This window comes from Ochotona princeps, chromosome 26 (assembly GCF_030435755.1).
Source record: "Ochotona princeps isolate mOchPri1 chromosome 26, mOchPri1.hap1, whole genome shotgun sequence".
NCBI classification, from domain to species: domain Eukaryota; kingdom Metazoa; phylum Chordata; class Mammalia; order Lagomorpha; family Ochotonidae; genus Ochotona; species Ochotona princeps.
The window spans coordinates 30,170,021-30,197,731 of NC_080857.1; the positions used below are offsets into that span (position 1 = coordinate 30,170,021).

At 47.8% G+C, this 27,711-nt stretch overlaps 1 protein-coding gene across 2 annotated transcripts in view; it reads right to left on the reverse strand.

The window, feature by feature from the left end:
* Positions 1 to 27,711, reverse strand: part of DAAM1 (dishevelled associated activator of morphogenesis 1) — a 168,496-nt gene that overhangs the window by 95,205 nt on the left and 45,580 nt on the right. For both annotated transcript variants that reach the window (XM_058655625.1, XM_058655624.1), the window contains one exon: positions 9,922 to 10,141. In XM_058655625.1, coding sequence (XP_058511608.1) covers positions 9,922 to 10,104 — 183 coding nt within the window. In that variant the 5' untranslated portion in view covers positions 10,105 to 10,141. The remainder of the gene's footprint in view (positions 1 to 9,921; positions 10,142 to 27,711) is intronic.

Genomic DNA, 27,711 nt, shown 5'->3' on the forward strand with positions numbered 1-27,711 from the left:
TATGGGTGCCAGTTCTAATTCCAGTGGCCCTGCTTCCCATCCAGCTCCCTGCTTGTGGCCTGGGAAAGCAATGGAGGATGGGACGATGCACTGGGATCCTGCACCTGCGTGGGAGATCCAGAAGAGGCTCCTGGCTCCTGGCTTCAGATGGGCTCCGCTCCAGCCATTGTGGCTGCTTGGGGAGTGAATCAACGAATGGAAGATCTTCCTCTCTGTCTCTCTGCCTCTCTGTATATCTGATTTTCCAATAAAAATTTTAAAAATCTTAAAAAAAAAATTAGACCCATCAGCCAAAGGAATGGAAGACAAAGAACTGAATTTGAAAACAAGCAGATTAATCAGAAAGCAACAAAAAACATAAGTGGCAAGACTTCAGGCTTAGAAGAACTGGGATTCATCTGCATATTACTTCGAACCAGCTAGACATCACTAAACAGCCAACTAGCTGAAATTCACACTGCCGTACAGCATGGGAAATGAAAGCATTGCTCTAAAAAGGCTATGAAACAGATTGCAAATTCACACATGTATGCTATGAGAGCCAAAACTTACTATACAACATACTTAAAAAATAATAGCCAGCCTTTGCTGCAAACTTAAAATCCAACCGAGCAAAAGCAGCTGACGGGCCCGGCGGCGTGGCCTAGCGGCTAAAGTCCTCGCCTTGAATGCCCCGGGATCCCATATGGGCGCCGGTTCTAATCCCGGCAGCTCCACTTCCCATCCAGCTCCCTGCTTGTGGCCTGGGAAAGCAGTCGAGGACGGCCCAAAGCTTTGGGACCCTGCACCCACGTGGGAGACCCGGAAGAGGTTCCTGGTTCCTGGCATCGGATCGGCGCGTACTGGCCCGTTGCAACTCACTTGGGGAGTGAAACACCGGATGGAAGATCTTCCTCTCTGTCTCTCCTCCTCTCTGTATATCCGGCTTTCCAATAACAATAAAATCTTAAAAAAAAAAAAAAAGCAGCTGACATTTCACACACTTCACAGAGCAAAGAAGGATGTCAAACAGGAAGTGTGAGCGGGAACAGCCAATCCAGGATCACTGTTGCAGGGGCTGACTCTGTAGGAACCCTTACCCCTTGGGCTATGTGCGGCACGCTTCACGGCACAGTGGGGGACAAGGGACCTACTACTATTCTATTTCAAAGCTGAAGTTGCCAGAGGAGTGTATGACATCGCAAGAAAACACCTTACCAACAGAGGACAACAAACAAAAGAAAAAAAAAAAAAACGCCATTCCAAGAGACTCTCCATCACCGAACCTAGCAACATACCACAGTGTATAGAGGGTATTTCTGGAGATGCAGCCAGCCAGCCACCTGGCTACACCTGGTTTGAGGCAGAATATGAGAGAACCACATGAACCAACACCCCTTCCTGAGGCGTGCCTTCCACAGTCTCCACTTTTCCCTAGCACCTCTACTTTTATGCTCCGTCCAAGGTGAACTTCTTTCCCTGTCTGTAACATTTCATCTCCCAGCTCTTTCATGCTTTTCTTATTTCCGTATCACTTTTTAGTCTCCTTCCTACCAGAATAATTCCTACTTGACATTCAATACTACTTCCTGCAGGCAGCCTTTCAAGGACCTTCCCACCAGGTTAGGTAACTTGGGACTAATGGCGGTGAATAACACCCTACTTCCCAGAAAGCTAGGGAATCGTGCAAGTGTAAATCAAAACATACTCTCTCCTACTCATGAAAATGATGTTGGCGAACACGCTCACTTCTGCAGAGGAGGAGGCCTATGGAGAGCTAGCTGCTGAGTTAGACACGCAGCATCCCAGGGCAGGGGATTCATTCCCGCGCAACGTGCAGCATGTACTTCCTGACATCAGGTTCAAGCATAGAAACAGGAAGAGGGACTGCACTGAGCCTATTCGAAAAAGGAGAGGTGACAGAGGACAGACTGGATGGGAAGGTGACCCCTATGCAGGGGCAGAGGGGACCAAGGGTCCTCTCCAACAAAATGGCCTGCTTGGCCGCTTGCCTCACAACGCTGCGCACTGGGGACCATCTGCTCTGACTGTACGCTCCGCTTTGTCACTGTGCTAGATCACAACGTGCTTAGGAGTCGTGCCTTGTTGCCACCAGCTACCTCAGGAGCTCGCATAGACAGGCACGTAATACACACACCTCCAAATTACCCATCAGTCTGGGACCACACCTTCTCCTGTGCATCACAAGGGAGATCTCCAATGTGGCTATCCAGACAGGGAACTCTGCTGAGGTGAGGACATTTTACGAACTGTCATGCCTAAGGCTCCTCCAGTACACTGACTGGGATAATCCCGAGACCTTCAGGGTCTGAAGAAAAAAGCAACACAACTGAGTCTCACTGCGAGGGGCCCAGGCTTAGCCCCTAACTGCTTTATTCTGTCTGAGGCAACAGGCAAACAGGGAGAAGTGGAGAGCAGAAGAGAGGGTGAACGGTGGGGAAGATGACAGCAAAAAAAAAGAAAGTTCAAAAGGGATAAAATATGTGAGACTGAAGAGATATTCCATGTTTCACTACATCTCAAAGAATTTCAACATGGCTGCCGGGAGCATTTCACTTCTATGTGAGAACTCCCAAGGAATAATTTCCATATTGCATGTCCTCCGTTCTTTAAAGAGCTACAGAACAGACTTCAAAGCAGCCAGTTAAGCCGTTGGGAGTGAATGAATGAGAACAAGCATTGACAGAGATGTGGAGGGACCAGAGCCCTCACGCACTGCTGGTGGCAACGTAAAACGCTACACCTGCGGGCCCGGCGGGGTGGCCTAGCGGCTAAAGTCCTCGCCTTGAACGCCCCGGGATCCCAAATGGGCGCCCATTCTAATCCCGGCACCTCCACTTCCCATCCAGCTCCCTGCTTGTGGCCTGGGAAAGCAGTTGCAGACGGCCCAATGCATTGGGACCCTGCACCCACGTGGGAGACCCGGAAGAGGTTCCTGGTTCCTGGCTTCGGATCGGCGCGCACCGGCCCGTTGCGGCTCACTTGGGGAGTGAATCATCGGATGGAAGATCTTCCTCTCTGTCTCTCCTCCTCTCTGTATATCTGGCTGTAATAAAATGAATAAATCTTAAAAAAAAAAAAACGCTACACCTGCTTTGGGAGTGATCTCCCATCTTACAGCGCCTCTAATCGCCACAGGACCCACAACTTCAACCCTCGGGATACACCCACAAGACCTGAACATGTATTTCTATGTAACAACCTGCAGAGGGATTAACAGCAGTATGATTCCTAACAGCACCAAACTGGAAACACCCCCCACAGCCATCAGTGATAAATGGGTGAATGAACCGATGTGAAACAGCCACACACAGAATGTGTGTTTTATGTTGTGATTATTCAGCAACAAGAACTGAAACTGATACGCAATGTAACAGGTGAACTTTAAAACCCTGACACTAAGTCAGTCACAAAGCTTCCAAAGAGATGAGTGCCCAAATCTCCCAGACAGTAAGGCTGCACGGTCAGTGGGGATCAGGGTTCTTTTTAGGGAAACCAAATATATTTTAAAACTGACTTTGGTGTTGGTTGCACCACTCCATGAATATTAAAAAGTCATTGAATTACACACTTCAAATAGGTGAATTATGTGGTGTATGAATAAGACTGCTGTTCAAAAACAACCACAGGCCGGTTGTGGGATTGGCACATCCACAAACCACCACGTCCTGAGGCTGGAACCACTCTGGCTCCCCCACCTGTGGCAGGGGTTTGCTGCAGAACAAGGCACACCTCCTAGAGCATCCTTAAAGATCTGTATAACTGAACCTCCTGTCTTTGGCTCGCTTTATTAATAAGACAGCAAGGTTGCAATGTGCAATTATGAAAGAAACTCAGTATGACATTTAAAAATGTCAAATGAATGGGTTTTTTGGACAAGGGAAAGGACATGAATTTAGAACCACTGGCTCTGAAGGATGAGACAGTTCCCAACAGATATAAAAGTTAAAAGCTAGGGCCCCACACTGGCTGGCTCACAGCAGGAAAAGAGAAAAGAAAGGTCTGGAACCTTTGAAGAGAGCGTTGCACCCAGAAACACCCAAAGGAGCCCTCCTCTTTCTGGCTCCACTACAACACAGTGTCAGTCTTTCAAAGAAACTGTCTTCCTTAACCCCTACAAGAGCCCCATCAGAAGGACAGCAGGGTCCCCAGTTCTACCGAATTCACTTAATACAAGTTTCCCTACACTGCAAGAGCTGGCCAGCAATACTGACAATCCCAGCGCCTGTTTTGCTGTTACACAAGGACCACAGCACAATCAGGTTCCAATCACTGGGGGAACTCAAGGCAGAAGTTTCCCATGACTTTGAGCTCCCTCTCTGGCCCCACCCAGGCCATCCTGGGCAGACGGGTGGAATTGCGGTCTGAAGTCCCCGAATCTGGGAGTACACAAATACCCATTGTCACTCACCAGGGCAAAGACAAACCTCAAAATCATTTCTTTTTCATTGGTTTTGGCTTGAAGTTCTGCTTTGGCACAGGTTTTTTTTTTTTTTTTAACAACTAACATCTGTAGGCAATTTTCACATAGAATAGAGACATCAATACAGATAATATGAAAGTACTGTATATTTCTCTATCTAAAAAAAAAAAACCAACCTAGAATATAAGGTTTGGATGCTTTCTCTAGAAATGTTGACTGCTTGAGACGATAAATACATTTACCCAGATTGAAGAGTACACAATGCATGCCTATAACAAAATCACATAGTATACCACACAAATACCTGTAATTTTTATGCTTTAAATTTTTTATTAAAAACTTTTAAACCTTTTTCAAAGGCTGAGGCAGTAGAATCCTCTCTCTCACGCATGTGGAACTGCCACCACAGGTTCCTGCATAGGTCTCATGGGAGCTGCCAACACAACTGGACGGATGACCGTGGGTCCTGGCTCTGCCCACAGGCTCTAGCACCCGCCATCAGCTCTCAGCAATACCATCTCCTGAGACCATCATTGCCCTTCTTTGCCATCAGGGCAGATGAGTCACAGCCCCTCCCCGAGAACACACTAGGTGACCTCAGGATGGGCCATGCCACCTGAGGTGCCAGTGCCTATGGGAGGATGGCACCTCCTCACCTTGCGAACTCAGTGTGGCCAGGACACATGTGCCATCAATGCGGCTACCATGGCACATGTCATTTATAACAGGCTTAGAGCCTTCTCAAGCGTCTGTGTCTGTCTTTCCTCTCCCACCAGGCCTGAGCCTTGGAGGGCAGACAACGAAGAACAGAACACTGATGACCCACGGTGGACAGGCAGCATTTGCCAGGGAGACGCCTCTGCTGTGAAGCCACTGGGGTGTTGCACCATAGAGCAAACTAGCTCCAGATGGAGACAGCCCTCAACACTCCTCCCTTCACCTCCTGCTCCTCTTCCATTCCTATGGACAGCCCACGCCCTCCGGCAAGTCTTCCCTGGCCACTTTGCTCAGCACCTTGCCCTCCACCCGGCAGCACCTCTGTGGGGTGCTAAGTACTTACTCCTCCATCACTGGTCCCCTTCTGCTACCATAGCTGTCATGACTGAAAGGGGGAAGCTTGCAGCTTTCTCTTCCCAACCTGCTCCTTAACACCTGGAACTGAGCTCTGCACACAGTGAAGATGAGTGAAAGGAGATAGCGTAACATTCAACAGCACCAACTACAGCATACGGACAGGAGTCATCCCTTCCGCCTCCCAGTCAGTGCTGCCGTGGACTCCTCCCATGACTGCCTCCACGAGACCAGGGCTCAAGCCTGAGCTTTCAAGGCTGGCTTGTGCTTCTGCTTTTGATCTTCAGTCTAATCTCTAAGAGCTGGAGTGACATGGTTAGCTAAGATAATATCCATGAGTGGCAGTGACACGGCCTGCATTATTTTCTTGACTTAAGAGCCATGAAAAGGATGGCATTCTCAAGGAACTGTTAAGCAACAGAAATGATGTGATGAGAACTAACTCCATCAAAAATGCCAGGAGTGACCGAAGACACAGAACTCATGTACTTACTACGTAATTTTCAGGGCCAGGACAGGGCCACTCCCACTGTGCATTATTCTCATTAAAATACTACCTCAAACCTACCGAGGTGCTATTCCTTTTATCTCTGTATTCAAAGAAACAGAATGGCTGGGCAACTCGGCCCTGGAGAGGGGCAGCCCAGTGGGAGCTTGGATGCAGAGCCTAGGCCCTCTCTGTCCACATGCACAAGGCTGGGACGCAGCTTGCTCTGGGGTTCGAGGCGGGGTGTTGAATGCAGGCACCTGGGGGTTCGCATCCAGGTGAGGAATGACTACGGAGGGAACACCATCAACAAGCCCACTGCTCCTGCAGGTAAATGAGGAGTTGAAGCCAAGCAGTCTGGAGGGGGAATGAGAGGCACCAGCACCATGGGAGACTGAGCTGGGGTAGTTGGCATTGACAACCACCGAACACCACTCACTGTGCACGCTAAAGCTAGGGCTGGGGCCTACCTGGTAGGGCTAGAGCACAGTACCCATCAGTGAGAGTTGGAACAGGGGACAGGTAATATTAGGCTGGTCCATGACACTAACCAGAACATGAGATAATCAGGGATAGGGGTAGGATCTGGGGGTTGGGGGGGAGTATGTGGGCTCACCCCTGTTGGTTAGGGAGCTAACAGGATGCTGCAGCTGGGTTGGGGTTCCCACTGTTGAGTGTGACAGCTGGAATGGGGGCAGCAGGCTGGGCTGGACAAGGCTGCAGTATACCTCAGCATGGGTGTGGACTAGTCTGGGGGAACACCAGACCACACTAGACTCTACCACCCACTGGCTTTCATGCGAGCCAGGAAGGGTGTAGAATGGGCTAGGTTATGTCTTGGCTCCCATGAGCCACGTGAGAGCTATGTCTGGGTGTGGACCAGGTGTGGCTGGGCTATAACACACAACAGTAAGAACCGGAATGGGTGTGGGTCAACCGGACAAGGACACTGTTCCCGTCAGGACAAGAAGTGGACAAAGTCAACTTGGACCAAGACCTACTGGTATGCACAAGATCTGTCACTGGGAGGAGACCTTATAGAAGAACTTGGGAAACTCCTTTATACGCAGTCCCTACAGGTGAGTGCAAGAACCAAGGTTGGGAACAGCCCAGACCAGAACAGGTGACAGTACCCACCAGCATACAGTGACTCAGGTTGGGTGCAGGCCAGGCTGGGGCAATTCATAAATCCACTGAGACAACTGAGAACCAGCACAGGGTACAGGACGGGCTGCGTTGGGCTGCAACACCAGCTAGCTCACATTGGGGCTGGGTCTAAGGGTTGGCTGGGCCAGGCTGGACTGTAATATTCGCAGCATGAACTGGGAATGGGAGCAGGCTGGACGAAACCAAGCTGTAGCACCTGTTGGTGGATGCCAAGGTGAGGCGAGCCATGCCATTCGGGGGAGGGGGGTTTGAAGGGGGGAGAAGTGCGTGCAGAGTCTATGAGCCTCAGGGGTGGCAGGTCCAAGAGTCCCAGGGGTATGGGGTCCAGTGGGAGAGGGGTCACCTGGCCCAGGCCTTTGGGCCCACCCATAAGAACTGGTCCTCCTCAGTGGAAAAGACAGAGCAGTGCAGAGCAGGTCCTGATGCACATGAAGGAAGTGGCAGTCCACTGGGGCCTGCAGAGGACATCTGGTGCCACATCAGAGGAAGAACAGAACAAATCGGACAACCACCCCAGCCAAACGATGGCAGCAAAAATCTGGGGGAATGCAGACTGTAAGGTCGATCATGTCAGCCAGAGGACATTGGAGGGACTTCCTCATCCTTGAATCAGCAAGACTGACAGCATTTCCGCATTATCAAACCACCCTGGCAGGACCTTTGGAGTATGTGCCACACTGGGACATGCTGATACCGGGAGGCTGTTTCTCACCCCTGGGCACTGGGGCAGTTGGGAAAGTGGGTATGGCTTCTCCTCTTTTCTCCCCACTTTTCAATAAAAAGGAAGAAGAAAAAGAAAAATTGGGAGACAATGATCACACCCACCTCCTCTTAACTCTGGATCCTTCCCACGTGAATCAACTATGTCACCATTATCTAACAAAAACAGGCCCAGTACAGTAATGATTCTGTGCTAACTTAGAGCACAGTCTTAGTACCTACGCCAGTATCTTTTACACCATGCTGTAACATCCTCTGAAATATGCAGCGTAAAGAAACACTACTCTGGAGGTGCCTGAGAAACTAAACTGAAAAGGAACCTTATTTCTCTTGCAGACGTATCCTATACTACGACTCATTCCATCTGAGGATAGTGGATTCTAAACTAAGACAGTATCTTTAAAAAGTTTCCCACGGCATTTATTATACCAATCCTATCATTAGGCTAAATAATGATTCTGTACTTAATTAATAATGTCCTTCTTCAAAGCATCAAAGAGAGGAAGCATATTTAAAAACATAAATGACTACTAGACATTGGAAACTGCCAGTAGGGGAACCTTTGGACTTCCGAAAGGTGAGAAGCAGATGAAGGAAGCAGCTTATCCCCCCTGTAGGGATAGCACTGTAACATGTGGAGTGAGCACTGTGGTATGCCAGGTAAGGCGACCACCTGTGGGGCTGGCATCCTTTACAGGTGCCAGATGCTCGACTTCTAAACCAACTCCCTGCCAATGCTATTGGGAAAACACAAAGACAACAGCACACGCCCTCAGACCCCGCACTCACATGGGAGACCTGAAAGCAGGTCTCCTGGCTCCTGGCTTTGGACTAGTCCAGCTCTGGCTACTTCGGCCACGTGGAGAATAAACCAACAAATGTAAGTCACTCCCTCCCTCGGTATCTCTGCCATTCAAATAAACAAATATTTTTTAAAAACAAAAATTTCAATGTGTAATTATATGTGCAATTTTTAAAAGTTTGTGCAAGATGGAATTAAAGGAGAAATCCTGGAACAAAAAATTTTGAAACCCACATAGGAGAAATCTTCAAAAAGGTCCAGAAGAGGTAGGCGTTTGGCTGAGGTTAAGACTACATGGGACACCTATACCCTCTATCGGAGTTATGGGTTCAAGTCCCAACTCCACTTCTGCTACAGCTTCCTGATGACGCACAGCGTGAGACGCAGAGGTGACAGCTCAAGGAACTGGGTGCTGCCACACGTATAGGGGACCCATGTGGCTCCCCAGCTTTGAGCTGGCCAGCCTTGGCTACTGCAGGCCATTCAGGAATGAATCAAGGATGGGAGAAGTACTAGGTCTCTCCTCTCCTCTCCCCGTCCCTCCCCTCTCCCTTTTCCCTCCCCTCCTCTTCCCTTCCCTTCCTTCCTCTCTCTTTCTCTCTCTCCCTCTGTCTTTTCCTTTCAAACAAATTGAAACCTAAAGCGACTGCCTTTAATGTCATAGGAAAAGCATATTATAAGGATTTCAAAATCTTTCACAGAAAAATTTCTTTGTATTTGAGAGGCAGGGTAGGGTGGGGTGGGGTGGGGTGGAGTGGACAGAAGGGTTCTATCTGCCTCCAACACCCGGGATGGTCTTGAGTGACAGGTACCTATTCCTAACCCACTTCTGCTGCCACCGAGCATCAACACGAGGACGAAGCTGGCACCAAACTCAGACACACTCGCATCCAATCAAGGGTGTCTTAGCTGCCAAAAGAAACCTACCCTTCAATTCACTTTTCATGAACTTGATGGGTATAGATCAGGAAAGGCAACTTAGGATACTGTCTTTACAGACCTAAAGGTTCCACGATATGCACTTAAGGCCCCAGCAGGGCACTTACAGAGACAAACACTCCCTCTGTTCTCTCTTAACCACAGCCTCGGGGCTGATGGGAGAGAACAGACAGGAAAAGCAGAGGGAGCTATTTCCTTGAAAAAGGAAAAGTCCATGTGAAATCAGACATAACCCCCTACACACCACCTTCTCTACTCTTCTCCCCCATGGGTCCTCTGCCACCAACGCCAGCACAGAGACCCAGGACTCACCACAAGTTCACTGAACATGCCATCCAGCTCCTCCCCAGGGGGCATGGGTAACGCTGGCTCCATGGGCTGAAGCGCGAAGTTGCTATCGTTTCGCAGGCGGTAAGTGATTTCGGGGTGGTCATTATTCCGGAAACAGCAAAAGATGAACGAAATCCCCCTTCCGCCTCTCTTCCTTGGGGCCATGGCCGAACTCTGTTCTACTGCTTGAAGTAACTAAACTCTGTGGGAAAAAAGGAAATGACATACTTAGGAGTTTACCAGTGGATGGGAAGGGGGCCAGCAGAGCGGTGTGATGGTACCAAGCACTGACTACAGACAGTGTCGGCATCTCACAGGGGCACTGGTGTAGGCTCCAGTTGCTCAGTTTCTAATCCAGCTCTTGACAGTGTGCTTGAGAAAGCAGTGGAAGACGGCTGAAGAGCTTGGGCCACTTGCACCCACACGTGACACCTGGCACCTGGCACCTGACTGTGGCCAGCCTTAGCCCTTGAGGTCATCTGGGAAGTAAGCCAGCAGATGGAAGATGTATCTCTCCCTTGCTCACTTGGTAAGCCTTTCCATCAATACATAAAATGCATTTTCTATCAAAGAATGGATAAAAAAACAATGTTGGAGGAATTGGAGCAATTGAAGAAATCCCCATGCCGCTGGCATCATGACTGCCTTACACAACACAGGAAAGCCAGGTTAAAAGGGGTCTGGCACAGTTAGGCAGAGCGCTGCCTTCCCGTCACTTCTCAGCTGTCTCCTCAGACCTACTGCTGAGCTCTGGGGACAGCCCTAGCTGTGCCTGCAATCCTTGTGTGCCACAACCCTTTCCTGCTCACCTATTTAGCTGTATTCTTTGCACAACGTGACCTTCTTTTTCTTACCATCGAGACAAGCTCCTACTTATCCTTTAAAATTCTAGTTTCTCTTCTTTATAAAACATCATTCAGTGGAATTAATAACACTGCACAGATGCTCAGGCACACATATTCATTACAGACACATCACAACTAAACTTTCCATGAACATGTCCTCCTGTCAGACTTCAGTTACTCAAAAGTGTATGTGTCCACGTGTATGTCCACGGGGGTGTGTGCGTCCATATGTGTATATGTGTGTGTGTCCATGGGTCTTGTGTGCATATTATGTGTCCACGGGGTGTCTACATGTGTGTGCATGTGTCCACGTGTGTATATGTATGAGCGCATCATGTGTCCACGTGTGTGTATGTGTCCACAGAGGTGTGTGTGTTGTGTAGCATGAGCTCTGTGGCCCTAGCATCCTCCCCCATGTTGGAATGAGAGGAAGCGGACAGTGTGTGTTACTGCACTGGATAAATGAAATTCACAACAGAGCAGAGGGACTGAACATAAAAGCTCGATGAATCAGAGATTCTCAAACAAAACACAAGAAGAAATGAGTTCGTCAATAAGAAAATGGCTAACCATATTATGGTATACTCACACAGAATACTACCTATGCTCTCACGGAAAGGAACAGGCACCTCCGCATGTACACGCAGAAAATGTTAAAGACGTAGGGTCGGTTCTGCGGCACAGTGGGTTAGGGTGCCACCCGCAGCACTGGCATTCCATGAGGGACCAGTTCGCGTACCAGCTGCTCCAGCTCTAATCCAGCTCCCTGCCAATGTGCCTGACTTGCAGCCACTAGGAAGACCAGGAAGAAGCCCAGACTTTGGACTGGAACAGTTCCAGCTGTTGCAGAGTGAGCCAGAAGATGCAACATCTCTCTGTTTCTCCCTCCCTTTGTGTGCTCTGCATTTCAAATAAACATGTTTAAAAGATGCTACATGACAAGTGTGATTTTAAAAGTTCATGAAAAGTTGATCAAAAGATGAGGATTTTGGAAATCCATGTGTAGTTTCAAATATGTTTTCCATACATTTTTAGAAGTCCTCTTGTACACAATGCACTGAAGAACTACACATTTTAAAGTGTGCAGGTACTATCTGTCAATACTTAAATAATGCTTATGGGTATTTTTGAATACGTACAAGAATCATTAACAGCAGCAACTTCAGAACCAAAACAGGAGTTGGAAAGCTCTCTTTTCATTTTACAGTCTACCGGAATTTTTCCACAAAAAAAAAAAAAAAAACTGTAATAACTGTTTAAACATTTTTATTAAAGGGGGGGGAGAGAGAGTGAGAGATCTTTCCCCCATTGGCTCATTCTCCAAATGTCCACAATAGCTAGGACTAGGCCAGGCTGCAGCGTGGAGTCTGGAACTCAGGTGCTTGGTCAATCATTGCTGCCCCCACCCCAGCACAGGTGCATCAGAGGAGGCTGAATGGGAAGTAGCAATGAGACTCCATCCAACTCCCTTGGCATTTCAAAGAGCAGCTTAACTCACTGTACCACAGTGCCCTCCCCACACACGTCTTTTTTTTCAAAGCTACAACTATATGCTAAAGATTCATAAGCAATGCTGTTACGTTAAAAAAAGAAAGTAAAAAAAAAAAGTAATGTGTGCAAATTATTCAAATCTGTTTCTGTTAAACAGTTTCATAAGAAACGCTAATTTTTGACACGTAACAGCAAGATCAAATGGTTTGGAAAGCTACATAACAAACTTCAGTGACACACTGGACTGGGGAAAGTAAACTCTCCATATTGTTTTAAAAGTAATGTGCGCACACATGTGACTTCATAGATTTTTTTATTCTTTAGTGAGATGGAGTTCAAAGGATGGGGAGAGACAAGATGGGAACTGGCTATTCAAGGCTGGCAGGGAAGGTGGTGGAACAAAGCAGGAAGTGCAGGAGCCACAGGGAGTCAAACAACAGCCTGGCTGATGCATCTGGATTCATCCACAAGCAAACAGAGGCGTTGTCTAGCAACAAGCTTCTGCAGTTCGTCTGCTTAAGGAAGCAGATGTGTCTGGCTCTCAATTGCCATCTTTTACAATCATGAGAGGTGACACTGCTGAACAGGCACCAATGAACACTACACATCTCATACACTACAGACTGCTGATCACAAGAGACGTAATCAATGTCACAGACAGGCAACGACTGACAAACCGTGTCTGTCCTGGTAGCGCCCGGCTCTAACCGCAGACATTTCCTACGAGGTCAGAGGAGGACTGTCTTTGGCTGATTTCATGGCTGCTACGAAGACAGAGAATCACAGCTGTGTCACCCAAGGGAGACTGGCAGATACTCGGTTGATACAGGAAGAACATTTTCTTCTACAATATTTTTTTCTTTCCATATTTTTACTTGGAGGGCAGAGAGAGTCAGACTGAGAGAGACCTTACATCCACTGGCTCACTCTCCAGCCAGCACTGCAGCAAGCGGAAGCCAGAAGCTTGGGACTCAGTCTGGGTTTTCATCATGCCTGAGCATCACCTATTGCCTCCCAGTGCGCTTAGCAGCGGAAAGCTGGATTGCAAGCAGGTGCCTGGAACCTGAACCAGGCATTCTGCCATTGGATGGGATGTGGGCATTTCAAGAAGTGACAAAAATGTGCCAACCACTCATCCCAGGAAGAACTTGCTAATGACTTCAAAGCAAGAGAAGGTGGAAGACGTCCCCAGTTCTGGTGTCTTTAGACCAGGAGGTTTTGCTGCCTGTTAGAAAAGCTAAAGGCAAAAGGCATCCCAACCACCTACTATAGCTGCTGATAGGAAAAAGAGGTATGAGACAGATTTCCAGAAACTGGTGGTTTGGGTTTCACATTCCACTCGTTATTAACATTATCAAGTTATCAATCGTATAAATCTGACAAACTTATAAAATCCTTCTGTGGCTACTCACCACAATGATAAAAGTATGCAAAGCCCATTCCACAACTGCCAAGGCCTCCACCAGGCGCTCCCTGCTTGCCTCTCCACCTTACCATGGCACAGTTTGTATGAGTCACATTACTTTTAACCACATCGGTCAGGCTAGCTCCTGTCCCAGGGCGTTTGCACCAATGCATCCATGGCTGGCACGTCCAGGTACACATCTCTGCATGGCTGATTGCTTCATCTTCTTGAAGATTCTGAATGGCCCAGTGCAATGGTTCAGTGGCTAAATCCTCACCTTGAACGTGCCAGAACCCCATATGGGCGCCAGTTCATATCCCAACTGCTCCACTTCCCATCCAGCTCCCTGCTTGTACCTGGGAAAGCAGTGCAGGATGGCTCAAAACCTTGGGACCCTGCACCCGAGTGGGACCCCAGAAAAAGTTCCTGGCTCCTGGCTTGGGATTGGCTCAGCTCCAGCTGTTGTGGCCATGTAGGGAGTAAACCAGTGGACAGAAGACTTTTCTGTCTTTCTCTCTGTAAATCTGCCTTCCAATAATAAATTAAAAAAAAAAAAGAATGATTCTCACTTTTTGAGTCCTTTCCTATCTTATCTGCAGAAGTAATATTTGTATAGCTAATCACCCTCTACCCCTTTACACTGTGTGATATCTTCTATAGAAGTTGTCACCAGTTGAAATTATCTGATTGTATCACACTATAAGGGCATATATTGCTTATTGCTTCATTCCTATGCAAAACAGCACATGGGACACAGATAACAACATGGTTATTGAATGAATATTGGACTCTAATAATGTCTGATTTAAACAAAGAAATTATTCCATATATATATTTACATATATTATTTTTTTTAATTCATCCTTGGCCACAGGATACAAGTCTTGGCAGCCTTAAGTTATGTCAACAAGATTCCAAGCTTTGTACTCATCCCCTCTGCCCTTATCATGGTCTGTAAACATTCTCTCCCCCTGCCTGCGTTAGTCTTCCTGAGACACTTGGCCATGTGCTGCTGGCTGGTGATAGCTGGAATTTGGTTCAGTTTCTCTGACAGCACTCATGGAGGACCCTTTAAAAAGAGCAAAGCATGGTACAAGTAGGTCACAGATCACCTCGCGATTCTTTCTAGAACATTCAGTGGCACGCAGATCTTTATGCCATAACGAGCAGGTACATAATACTCCACTTCTGTTAAAAAAAAAAAATCCATACATGAGCAGGAAAAAAGGAAAAGAGAAATGTACCAAAATGTAAACTAGTTAGCCCTGTGACACGCTGACAGTGCTATCTGCTTGTATCAGAGAGGAATACGAGTACAGGCGAATGTCCTTAACAAAACAATATTAGTCGGAACAGGCATTCAGCCGAGCAGTGATGACTCCTGTGCCCCACGCCTGTGTGCTGGGGTTGGATTCCAACACCAGTTACCGACTTAGCCGCCCAACAGTGCAGACCCCGAGAGGCAACAGTGACCGAGTTCCTTCCACCCAAGCGGGAGTAAGTCCCAGCTTCAGCACTAACTTTGGCACTGGCCCAGCCTAACCACTGCAGGCACTTGGGGAGTGTAAGTTTCTGTCGAGTTTTCTTTAAAAAAAAAAACCAAGTCATGGTGAGCATCAGCTTCGCGAATTAAAAATGGATGTCTCAGCAATGTCACGTAAGATTCTCTAAGCGCCAAACCTTCAATTCTCACGCTTAGCGGGAGTGGGCAGCAAAGGCACCAGTGTGCACTAAGCAGCAGGAATTACGACTCATCTCCGGAAAATCCAGCTGTTAACGTTTGTCTCCAGGGTGTGTCCTCAGGCAGGAACCACAGCCCTCTTCGAGGCAGGCCAATGTCCCAAACACCCCATCAGTAAAGTGAAGAGAGACTGCTCATGTCAAAGTACCAGTGACTATGTGCATGTGGAGGGCAGGGGTGAAGTGTCCAGTTACTGGGAGACGAGCTTAAGAAACAAAGTAGATAGGATACGCGCTGTGGTGTAACGGGTTAAGCCACTGCTTGGGGAGCCTGCAAATCCTTTGCTTCTGATTCAAGCTCCCACTAACACGTCTGTAAGGTAGCTGATGAATGGCTCAAGTACTTGGGTTTCTGACCCCCGCATGGAGTTCCGGTCTCCTCTATCGGTCTGGCCCAGCCCCCTCCTTTTGGGGTCAGTTAAGAAATGAGCAAGTGCAGGGAGGCTCTCTCCTGTCACTCCGCCTTTCAAATAAATAGCTCTTAAAAAAACAAAGAAAGAAAGTAGGTTAACAAAGACCAGCTGGTCCACGCTCATTCGTCAAGTTCATTTCTGGCCAAGTCCTGTTCATCTAGCCTACTCCATGTGGTCTGGGCCCACTTAGCATCTTTTGACCCCTATGATGCGCAGCCAGTGGTAACAAGAGTCCGTGACCTCACCAAGGCTGACAGAACTTTCCTGTCACTGGGCAGTCAACTCCAGGAGGTGGAGTGCTAGGGAGCTTGTCGCCCGGTGCCTCACACACAGGACAACCACCAGATTTCCAAGATGAATAGAGAATACAACGGCTTTACTTGGCACTGTATAGTCCTCTCAGGAGCCAGTTATACTTTTGGTTGTATGGAAAAGCAGAGGGCTAGGTTATCACCAAAAACAAACAAACAAAATCAAGCCAAAACATTTTTCAAGTTTTCAAAACAAAGTATCGCAGTTCTACAAACAGAAGATTATAAACATACTAATTTTGAGATGGATAATAAGATACAGGACCCATTATATTTCAGAACCTAATTTTAAAAAATGTTTTAAAAGATCAAAATAGTGCCTTTCATAGGCAGTTTGTGTTTGAAACCCTTAGGAAAGCCCAAAGGTCACATTTTCTTTTCTTTTTTAAAAAGATTTATTTATTTTTATTGGAAAGCTGGATATACAGAGAGCAAGAGAGACAGAGGGGAAGATCTTGGTTCACTCCCAAAGAGACTGTAACGGTGGGAGCTGAGCCAATCCGAAGCCAGAAACCAGGAGCTTCCTCGCAGTCTCCCACGTAGGTGCTAGTCCCAAGGCTTTGGGCTGTCCTCCACTGCTTTCCCAGGCCACAAGCAGGGAGCTGGATGGGAAGTGGGACTTCTGGGATTAGAATCAGTGCCCATTTGGGATCCCGGCGCATGTAAGGAGAGGACTTAAGTCTCTAGGCTACTGCACCAGGCCCATTTCATGCTGGCTGCTCCACACTCACCCCTCCCCAGTGGAAGATGGTAGATATCTAAGAAGCAACTAAGTTATACATGCTTGGAACTCTGTTTCTCAGAACTTCATCTCAGGAAGTAAAAAAGTCTTGCCTCCTGCCCCTCTGGGGTGGCAAGACACCTAGACCGCTCCTTAACTGCTCCAGTACTTCTCTGAGCACCAATGCCAGCAACTGCCTTGTGTACAATCTAATAAGCACATACCCACCCGACATCCACAACTCGCAGAGCACACCTAGGAGGGAGGGGGCACGAGGAAGAGAGAAGACGGTGGGACTTGGTTTGTTGGTGAAGCGAGACTGGCATGCAGCAGCCTGCCCTGGTTGACAGCGGGCAGGAACGCGGCAGAAGTCAGGAGCCGGCCCGCAGGTGTCCCTTAGTTTCACGTGTTTCTCCTCTATTTGCCCCCGGCAGCCCATTCAAGATCCTGCTCCAACACTCCTGCCTCATGGGCCTGAGGCTCCTCAGGAGTCACCATATGCTATGTTCGTCATTTCTCACCCCATATTTGAAGGTTCTTGGAAAATATGCATTACTCAAAACCCGCACTATGCATTTCAAGAGCTGTCCATACCACATTTTTAAGTTCTATTTTACATAAGCTTTGTGAAGAACCCTCACACACAGTTGTATGCCTTACTGTTACTAAACTTAAGTTAGCACGTTTCCCCATTAGTTTGTTTTGCTTTGTTTATTGGAAAGTCAGATATACAGAGAGAAGGCAAGACAAAGTGGAAGCTCTTCCGTCCGCTGGTTCACTCCCCAAGCAGCCGCATCGGCATCGGCCAGAGCTGTGCCAATCCAAAGCCAGGAGCCCAGAGCATCTTCTGAGTCTCCCATGTGGGTGCAGGGTCCCAAGATTTTGGGCCGTCCTCGACGGCTTTCTCAGGCCACAAGCAGGGAGCTGGATGGGAAGTGGGGCCACCAGGATGAGAACAGGTGCCCATATGGGATCCTGGCGAGTGTAAAGGGAGGACTTTAGCTGCTAGGCTACTGTACCAGGTTCTCCTCATTAGTTTTACATGATTCTGAAGGCAGGGACTGAGTTTTATTCCATTCCTGGTACAAAGCATGTTCTCAAAAGATGCAGAAACAAAACCGCCTAAGTGAGCAGATGGCCACACCTCTGAATTTCAGAGATGTGTGACTGGCTGTTCTTAAAGTCATTTGGAAAATCTGTTTTCCACAATCCTTCAAATGGGCGAAGCCACCAAGTCTACATCTGCTCGGCCACTTTCCTGGCATGACGCTGACCACGCCCTCACAAATGCACTTCCTCCTCAGCCACCTCCAGCATCCTTCATGCAAAGAGCTTCTGGCTGACCTCACGAACGCTTGTTTTCTCAACTTGTTCCTAAGTACGCTCCACTGGAAACAGACCCAATGACACAATGTTCTGGACATTCCCCAATATCTTACACTCAGGGAACACACAGCCTGAGAAAGATCTCATTTACTCAGCTTTCTCTGTCCAGAATGTCTGCAGTAGGCACGCACAGCCAGCTGCCAGGGACACACAGGAAGAAACGAGAGAGACCAGTGGGACAATCAGGACACCAAAGAATTGGTCCTTTTCTTGCCAATAGAAGTGCAGCTCCTAAAGACTGTTTCCAGACTGACTCCCTTTTAATCAGATCAGCCTGAGAGGAAGGACTTCATTCCACCATGACAGCTGGGCCCTCAACCGGAACACATCTTCCAATTGCAGCTTCTGGCCCTGGCGCAGAAGGAGAAGTCATCACTGGGACATGCAACAATCAGTGCATCCGTAACATTACAGAGGACTGCTGCCACGCTGAGCACAGGGAAGCCATTCAAATGCTACTTCGGATTCATGAGCAGGTACATTTTGCTTAGCAAATAAGAAATTCAACCCATCTGTGGTGGCCTAGCCCAAAGTCACAGTCATGTGTGCTGCTCTTTAACAAAACAAACAAGGCTCCAAATGTGACAGTTTATAGAAAAAGAAGGAAGCCACAGTTGGGGGAACGTTGATGACTGTGATGACACAAACCTAGAGAACAACCTAAGAGCTCACCCTCGCTGCTGTTCCTTTGACAACGACAAATCACAATACCTGTAACGGGTAAAGCTTGCTTTTCATAAAGCAAGACACAACTGGTATCTAACACAACTGGAAGGCGGTGATGACCGGGGAGATTCAAACTGATACATACTCCCTTTTAATTGGTTCACCAGGGACTTACATCACGCACTTAAAAGACTGCTGGCGAAGGTACCCTAGAGTGGTCACAAAGGAAACAGCAGCCTAGATGTGTCTGATGATGGGAGGGTTGATTGGAAAGTGCAAGAGATGGTGAGTTCTTGTTGCCACCAACATGGGTCAATGCTGAGGATTTTAGAATGTGCTCTTGAGGGCCCGGCGGCGTGGCCTAGCGGCTAAAAGTCCTCACCTTGAAAGCCCCGGGATCCCATATGTGCGCCGGTTCTAATCCTGGCAGCTCCACTTCCCATCCAGCTCCCTGCTTGTGGCCTGGGAAAGCAGTCGAGGATGGCCCAAGGCTTTGGGACACTATACCCACGTGGGAGGACCCGGAAGAGGTTCCAGGTTCCTGGCATCGGATCGGCGCGCACCGGCCCGTTGAGGCTCACTTGGGGAGTGAATCATCGGACGGAAGATCTTTCTCTCTGCCTCTCCTCCTCTGTGTATATCTGGCTGTAATAAAATGAATAAATCTTTAAAAAAAAAAAAAGTCCTCGCCTTGAACGCCCCGGGATCCCATATGGGCGCCGGTTCTAATCCCAGCAGCTCCACTTCCCATCCAGCTCCCTGCTTGTGGCCTGGGAAAGCAGTCGAGGACGGCCCAAAGCCTTGGGACACTGCACCCGCATGGGAGACCTGGAAGAGGTTCCTGGTTCCTGGCTTCGGATCGGCGTGCACCGGCCCGTTGCGGCTCACTTGGGGAGTGAATCATCAGACGGAAGATCTTCCTCTCTGTCTCTCTTCTCTGTATATCTGACTTTGTAATAAAATAAATCAATCTTTAAAAAACAAAAAAGAATGTGCTCTTGATGCGTGATGAGGACTTTATTTTCCCTTTCGACTGACTTACCGGAGAGAGACAGCGCTTCTTTTTCAAAGGGATCTGTTTACATATTTGGAAGGCAGGGATCTTCTGTCTGCTGGCTCACTCCCCCAAAAGGCCATAATGACCAGGGCTGGGCCAGGCGAAAGGCCGGGAGCCAGGAGCTTCTTGTGGGTCTCCCACGATGGGTGACAGGGATACAGGGACTTGACCATCTTTGGCTCCACTGACGGATGCATTCGAAGGGAGCTGGACGAGACATGGAGTTCCCAGGACATGGACCGGAGCCCATATGGAATGGTGGTGCTGCAAGCAGAGGTTTAACTCGAATTGTCACCGTACCAGCTCCAATAGACAATATGGCACACATTCAATTCTTCAGCTATGATCTCAACGCTAAAACACAGTCATTGTTTCTGTAATCTAAGTGGTTTCTGGAATCTCTGAAGCAACAGAATTCATGTCACAGACAAAAGAAAAACAAGAGCACCCAAACCAAAAAAATGTCGTGAGAGCCACTGTAACAGGAGTGAGAGGCTGGCCTTCAGCTGCCACACCCGCGCTGTGCGGAAGCGCAATCTTCCTTGCATTTTGCAACTTTTTTTCAAAGAGCCCTGAGATCTTATTTGGATTGCAACAACAAAACAATGCTCACCCAAGGTCTCCTTATCAGGAAAAATTGGAAGGGAAACTTGCCTTGCCTCTTTCCTTGGCTATCTCTCTCTCCTCTCACATTCCTCCTGTCTGGTTTCATTTCCCTAGGACACCAAATGCCAAATACTATTTGGAGCTTAAAGGGGAAAAAAAAAATACAGGAGGAGTCTAAGGACTGCAGAAATGATGTCAGTAAGGGAATTGTGTTTTCCCTACAAATTTCAACAGGCTCTGCATCCGGAAATGGAAAGGGCATTTCTCTGTGTGTCCAGTGGAGGAACAGCCTGTCCACACACTTGGTCTTAAAAGGATGTTCTAGTGGTTGTAGGACACTTCTTAGAGTGGCTCCTTGAAATCCACCCAGCGTTGCCTCAAATCCTCCCATCACTTCTCTGGTGTAAGGCAGCGTGTGTACCGCCTCGGGCCAGCCCAGCCTCAACCACAGCACAGGATTCAGTCTTTCTCCAAGCGCACCGCACAGACTGTGGCCAGCAAACACTACTTCCCAGCCTTGGTGTAAAAAGCACTGTTTTCCAAAAAAAAAAAAACTATCCTGTATCACAACTCCAGTCTTGCACCATTGAATTTTGGATACAAATCCCTGACGTCAGGGTAACACAGCTGTTGAGTTAGGAAGCTTGTTCACATGCTAGGAAGGGCTGTTCACGTGTCAGACACCGGAGTCTGCAAAGGAGGACATCTCAACTTGATCATCTGGGAAAAGGGCCAAGCCAAAAATGTCACTGGAACTTCCCACTAGAGAAGTCACAGTCTTGGCAAGAAGGTTTGCCCTCAGAGAGCTGATCTGTTGCTGGGAGTGTAGTCTAGGAGTGAAGTCAATAAACACATTCAAGCGGCAGCCAAAAGAAATGCAAATCACCTTGCTCATCCGGGTTCCTATGGGCACAGCCTGAAAGGTTATCCTAAGACAAATTTACATACGGAGATTAAACACTAGCCATGCCTGGATGGGCGCCTTTGTCGCATCCAAGTGCTCCAGGCCTAGGGACTGGGCTGTGTGCTTGAACAAACACACAAAAGGAGTTTCCCGAATCAGATAGCAGCACCTCTTCCAGAAAGGACCATCAGTCACTGGACAGGAACGCTCCTTGGCTGTGAGACACAGGCCTTCACCTGCAGCCCCGCACGCCCCTCCGCTGACTAGACCTGAATAAGCCCTGACTCTTTGAAAGCCCCTCTACCCTGAGCACAGGACAGGCACTGGAGGTTTCAGATCTGTCCAGACAAGGAGCCAGCCCTTTGTAGCAATCTCCACAGGAAATCCAGAGGACATGCAAAGACATTGTGGCTGAAAACGAAATCAAACTACCTCGCAGCTGAAATAATTCAGGCAGATTTTGGGCATGAAGGAATTAGCCAAATACCTACTTAGTTGGTTTTTTTTTTTTTTTTCACTTACTTATGAGTGGGGCAGGAAGGGAGGGCTTTGGGGCGCAGGATTGCAACATTCAGCCTATCCCCCAAGGAAGCCAAAAGATGCGGCCCCAGAGAAGTGGGCCCCTAGAGAAGTGAGCGCTATTCCTCCCAGTTGCCCAAGCAGCAGGATTTGACTCCTCAAATGTCACGCCTGTATTTTATCAAGACAGCTCATTACCCTCCAGTAGGTGTAATCTTTATTGCTATCCAACCTTCTATGCAGAACATGAGCTACTGGCATATTTGGAAGACAATACATTACTGGACTGAAAATACAGAAAAAATTTGCTCAAAGAAACTTATATGTTCATGTTTACTGAAAGCATGTCTTAAAAGTCACTAGTTATTTTCCTCTCGTTATGTTCTGTTTTTATGCCAAGTGACTAACTGCAACAGCAGAAAATCAAACACCGTGTATAACAAAGTTTCTTCATTAAAAAGCAACAATGGACAAGCCCCCCACCTTTCTCAGGAAGAGTTCTGTCTTGAAACCCAGGAACAGGCCACTAGGGGTTCCGGCTCACCAAGATACCAGTTCACCTTGGGTGTATCTGTATGCATCAACTTTGGAAGACACCTTGGATTCCCCAACAATTTCATCAATGGCAAACACGGAGGTGGGATGGGGGTGGGAAAAGCTGTGCTTTTTTTTTTTTGGCCTTCTTTTGTAAGAAGATGAATTGAGACAGTGAATGATTAAAACACAGAGAAACCAGAACGTCCACAGACAAATGTCAAGATGGGGAGACGCCCAGGGGTTTAGAGAAGCCAGTTGGGGAAGCTCTGGCTCAGAGGAAACCCCTGCAGCTCTCGTCCACTGCTCAGCCCAGGCAGACCTGGGACAGTGTCCACAGGCACGGTGAGCCGGGTCTCCTCAAGCTGCCCAGCACTCCGGGACATGTCGAATGACTTTGAAGGGGACATTATAAACATGAGGGAGCGCTACAGTAAAGAGGCAGAGGCCGCATTTATATTCATGAACTACTGTTTGGTGGCTATGTGAGCCAGAGGTCCCTGTGACATTCCTGGGTGTGGAAGCAGAGCCAGCTCCTGGAATGAGGCTGGTTTAATCTCCAAAGGGCAGCTTAACCACTAAACCAAGAGCTCTGCAGGCTAGCCAGCTTATCTCCAAACCACAGGACATTTTCTGAGGGCTTCTGAGGCAGCAAAGAAAATACATCTTAGGAAAAAAAAAAAAAAGCTTCCCTTGTTCTTGAAAGAATCTGACAGGCCTTAAATACTGCAATCCAACCACTCAGGTCAAAACTACAAGATGGAGCAGGTTATTTAGGCAATACACGGACATTCACAATACCAAGCGCTTCCCTTGTATATTTTCCTCAGCCACTAAGCTCATCTTTTTTCTTGTTGTTAAGTCTTACACTACCTTCTCTAGCCAGAGAAGTAACTGTGAATTGGTCACTATGCTAGAAAACCTACAAGCACACAGGGTCCACGGCTTTTACACTGATGCCTTAGGTCATTCTAACACACGTGCCTTCAGCCACCTCTGCCATTACAAATCTAAACAGTTACAGAAAGCGAAACGCATGATGACCCAGGCCTGAGATGACAGTGTTAGAATCAAGACTCCCTACAGTAAACTTCTACTATAGGAAACTTTAAAAACTGCCAAGGGGTACTAACCACCAATGAGAATGAAACAGAGAACGGTTCTGCAAATTGTACTGCATTCAACTCTTATCAAGACAAACCCAGTGTGTACTGTTGATTGTTTCCAATCAAGTATTCACCGTTTCCTAACACATCCACAACCCTGAGTGACCAGGCCCCACTGAGCACGACCCGGTACGCGTGGGAAGGCCAGCAGCCTACCTGGTGCTATCACCACAGCCACCCCTCCCTGTTGTCCCCCAAAGCTGTCCCACCCACCTGCTCCTCCAGAACCAAACCCGCTTCCTCCTGGGGAGAGGCTGCTGGCCACGCCAGCCCCTTCCCCTGGCGGGCAGAGTCCCTGGGTGCCAGATGTGGGCCAGGCACCCAGCTCGATCGACTCAGGCAGTGTGGCCAGCCTGTGTGCAAGCACATTTTTCACAGTCCTCGCTTCCCAGGCGGGGGACAGGGTGCTGCAAGGTGCCCAGAGGGAGGAGAGAGACACTGCAGGTGACAGTATTTTATGGAGATGGGATGAGAATTTATCCATTTCATAAGCTTGATCACATTCATTTTTAGATTGAAAAATGCACAGTAAACTTCTACAGAAAAAGGAGACAAGCCTCAAATATATTCAGACATCTACAACCTGTACCCACTACTAACCTCATCACGTACGAGCACCCTGCCGCCTCTTGTTTCGGGTTACCTCTGTGGTACCCTTAAAATTTCTGGTTCATCACAGGAGTGTAACTGAAACAGAAAAATAGAATCTCCCGCTTTCTAACTGGCGTTATTATGAATCACGTGAGGAACTTCCAACACAGTAGCTTTAGTGAGCCTGAGACTCTGCACAAACTGCCTCTCAGCACAGGCAGAATTCTGAACACTTTAACAGTGCATTAGCTCAGGGCTTTGCGCTGTGGTGTAGCTAGCTAAGCTTCGACCTGTGGTGCCGGCACCTCAGATGGGGACCGGTTCGAGTCGTGCTAGTTCCACTTCTGATCCAACTCCCTGCTGGTGGCCCGAGAGAGCAGCAAAGGATGGCACATGTCCTTGGGCCGCCACACCAATGTGGGAAATCTGGATGCAGCTCGCGGCTCCTGGTTTTAGACTGGCCTAGCTGTGTCCATTGCAGCCATTTAGGGAGTCAATCAGCAGATGGAAGATCTGTGTCTCCCTCTCTGCACCTCCACCTTTCAAATGAAACATAAAATAAATAGATGGGTTTTCTTCAAGTGTCTCACCTCTGTGTCTGGTGCCTGCCACCTTGGGAAGATTCCACCTTGCTGTCTCACCAATGCTGCACCTAGCACGACACCGATTTTGAGACTTGTTGCCTCATGTAGAAAAAAAACATTAATCCACTTTGCTGGATCTACAAATGCATGTAATATTGACAGTGAAGCTATCTACATTTATGAGCATGGGTTTCAAGTTTCCGGCAAATGGAAGCTGTAATTTTAAATGAGAAAGGTCAATAAAACAACTCATGAGTTTTCAGGGGTTTGCTTGAGTTCCATGACGTAACTGAGAAGACTTGTAAAGGTCTTCGTTTCACTGGTATACCGACGCCTGCATCATGAACGTTGAAAGCTTATCACCCACTTGACACTCTTCCGATAAGCTCCAGAAACAAACTCAGACACATGTGGAAATAATAGCTACACTTATTGAACATCATCTGTGCGCCAAGAACTTGACTAGACGATTAAGCTACATCACAGTTGATACTTTAAACCATGTTAGCATGACCCGATCATGATCATCTATAGGATTTTTGGAGGGCTGACTAACAACCAATACTGCATATTACTTTAAGTTTTATAAAACATGGTGACACATCTCTATTGCTATGTACTTGACTTCTGTTTGTCTCTGGCCTTTTCCTTTGACTATGCTAACTGCCTAGCACATTCTCTGTAACCTCAGACACAGAGTTCTCCAGGACTACCGCTCAGAGTTGGGTGCATACTTGGAGTCACCTGCAAGGCATAGAAACCCAGCCAGGTGTGGGTCCTTTCACACAGGTTCCGATTTCACAGTGCGAGGCCCAGTTTTGGCACTGGCATACCTGAGAACACTAAGATCACCCAGGCGGGCCCAGCGGCGTGGCCTAGCGGCTAAAGTCCTCGCCTTGAATGCCCCGGGATCCCATATGGGTGCCGGTTCTAATCCCGGCAGCTCCACTTCCCATCCAGCTCCCTGCTTGTGGCCTGGGAAGGCAGTCGAGGACGGTCCAAAGCATTGGGACACTGCACCTGCGTGGGAGACCAGGAAGAGGTTCCTGGTTCCCGGCATCGGATCGGCGCGCACCGGCCCGTTGCGGCTCACTTGGGGAGTAAAACATCGGATGGAAGATCTTCCTCTCTGTCTCTCCTCCTCTCTGTATATCCGGCTTTCCAATAATAATAAATCTTAAAAAACAAAAAAGATCACCCAGGTACAAATCACAGTCCCTATTTCCTTTCCATGAAAAGGTTGTAGCAATTACCTCGCTCTGTGTCTCTCTGTAGGCTATATTCCTATGCATGGAGTCCAGGAATTCTGAGAAGTGAATCAAGGACTAGCCTATTAGTCCATCAGTAAACACCATCAGCTCTCCTCCCCGAAGGCAGCAGGATCGCTTGCCCATTCCCAGGGCATTTGATTGCCCATTGCTCACTCGAGGTTGGTCATCTCCCTGCTCGCTTCACCCCCTTCTTAAAGTTGGCTTCGTTTTTGGAGGGCTGTGTGTGTACATGCTCATGGCAGTGCCCAATACGAAGGCAGGTGGGGCAAGTCCCATATCGAAACAGTGCTGTATCTTCGGGAGTAAATTTTATAGACTGCTATGACAAAGGTATGTCTTCACTTTGACCATAAAAGGGTCTGTGTGTCTCTCCTGAAGGATTTAGTAATTCTGATTGAAGACCAGCATTGCACGTGCCAGCGCAGAACGGGAGAATAAACATCCTCTTTGCTGCTGTAGTCCAATGCCTCATCTTGCATACAACTTTAATTTTTCTTGTCATCTTTCCATAAGCCTCTTTTGAAGATGTATTACATAGAGCTTAAATGTGAAGTGTTTATGAGAAGCAGGATTCCTCTTTTCAAGGGTAGCTCCAGTTTCCATAATGTGACTCGATCACCTGCCCTGCCAGTTTCTGGGCGACTTCTCCCTTTGTCACTAGGAAAGGCCGGGACATGGGTGTGGTGCCAGCCAAGTGCAGGGTGTGATGTCTGGGGTCTTCTTAATTGCTACACTGCTTTATAGAATGAAAAGATAAACTGATCATTTCAGTTTAGAAGGACAGAGAGCTGGTGTCTCAGGCTCAACATTTAGTCAGGAGATTTTATACACCTGAGGTCTAGAGGTTGCTAACGGTCATTTGAGATAGGATTCTAATTCCTGCCAGTCGGGCCAAGCCATATTTATGAGTTGAAATCTGACTGCTACAAATATTATTGGTAGACAACTGAGGAAAAACCAAAGATTTTGAAAACTGAGAAACGAGTTAGCAGTATACATCCAACAGTGTTGATGAAAACAGTTAACTATCATTTTGGAAACAAATGTCCATTGGAAAACAAAAGTTGATTTTTATGAACCTCACTACTTCTGCTTTATAGGATAATCATAATCAGATCTGAAAAAAAAATGGCACAGCAAGAAAGGGATATGGGGAAGTACCGAACACACCAGAAACGTGTACTGATACTGCGGGGTTAGCTCCTTCGAAAACTAAGTGTCAAGTATCCTGCGGAACCATACGAGGTTACAACCTGGGTGAGGATGTCATTTCCTTGTATCAAGAAGAAGCCACAAAAACAAACACAAAACCCCAGATTGGAAGAAATACAAATCTAAGGTGTGTGCTCAGTGTGTCTGCTTCATTTTTAATGCCAACAGCAAAACTGCTTCTCCTACATGAAGATAACGCACAGGAAGGGGCAGCGGCTAGGAGAGCTCGTGGGAATGCACCCAGAACGTCAGTGCACGGAGCAGAGGGAATCAGTAGATGTGCATCAGCCCTTTTCATTCCACAAGGATAACAACCGAAATAGAAATTATCAGCAGCTACAGAAAAACAT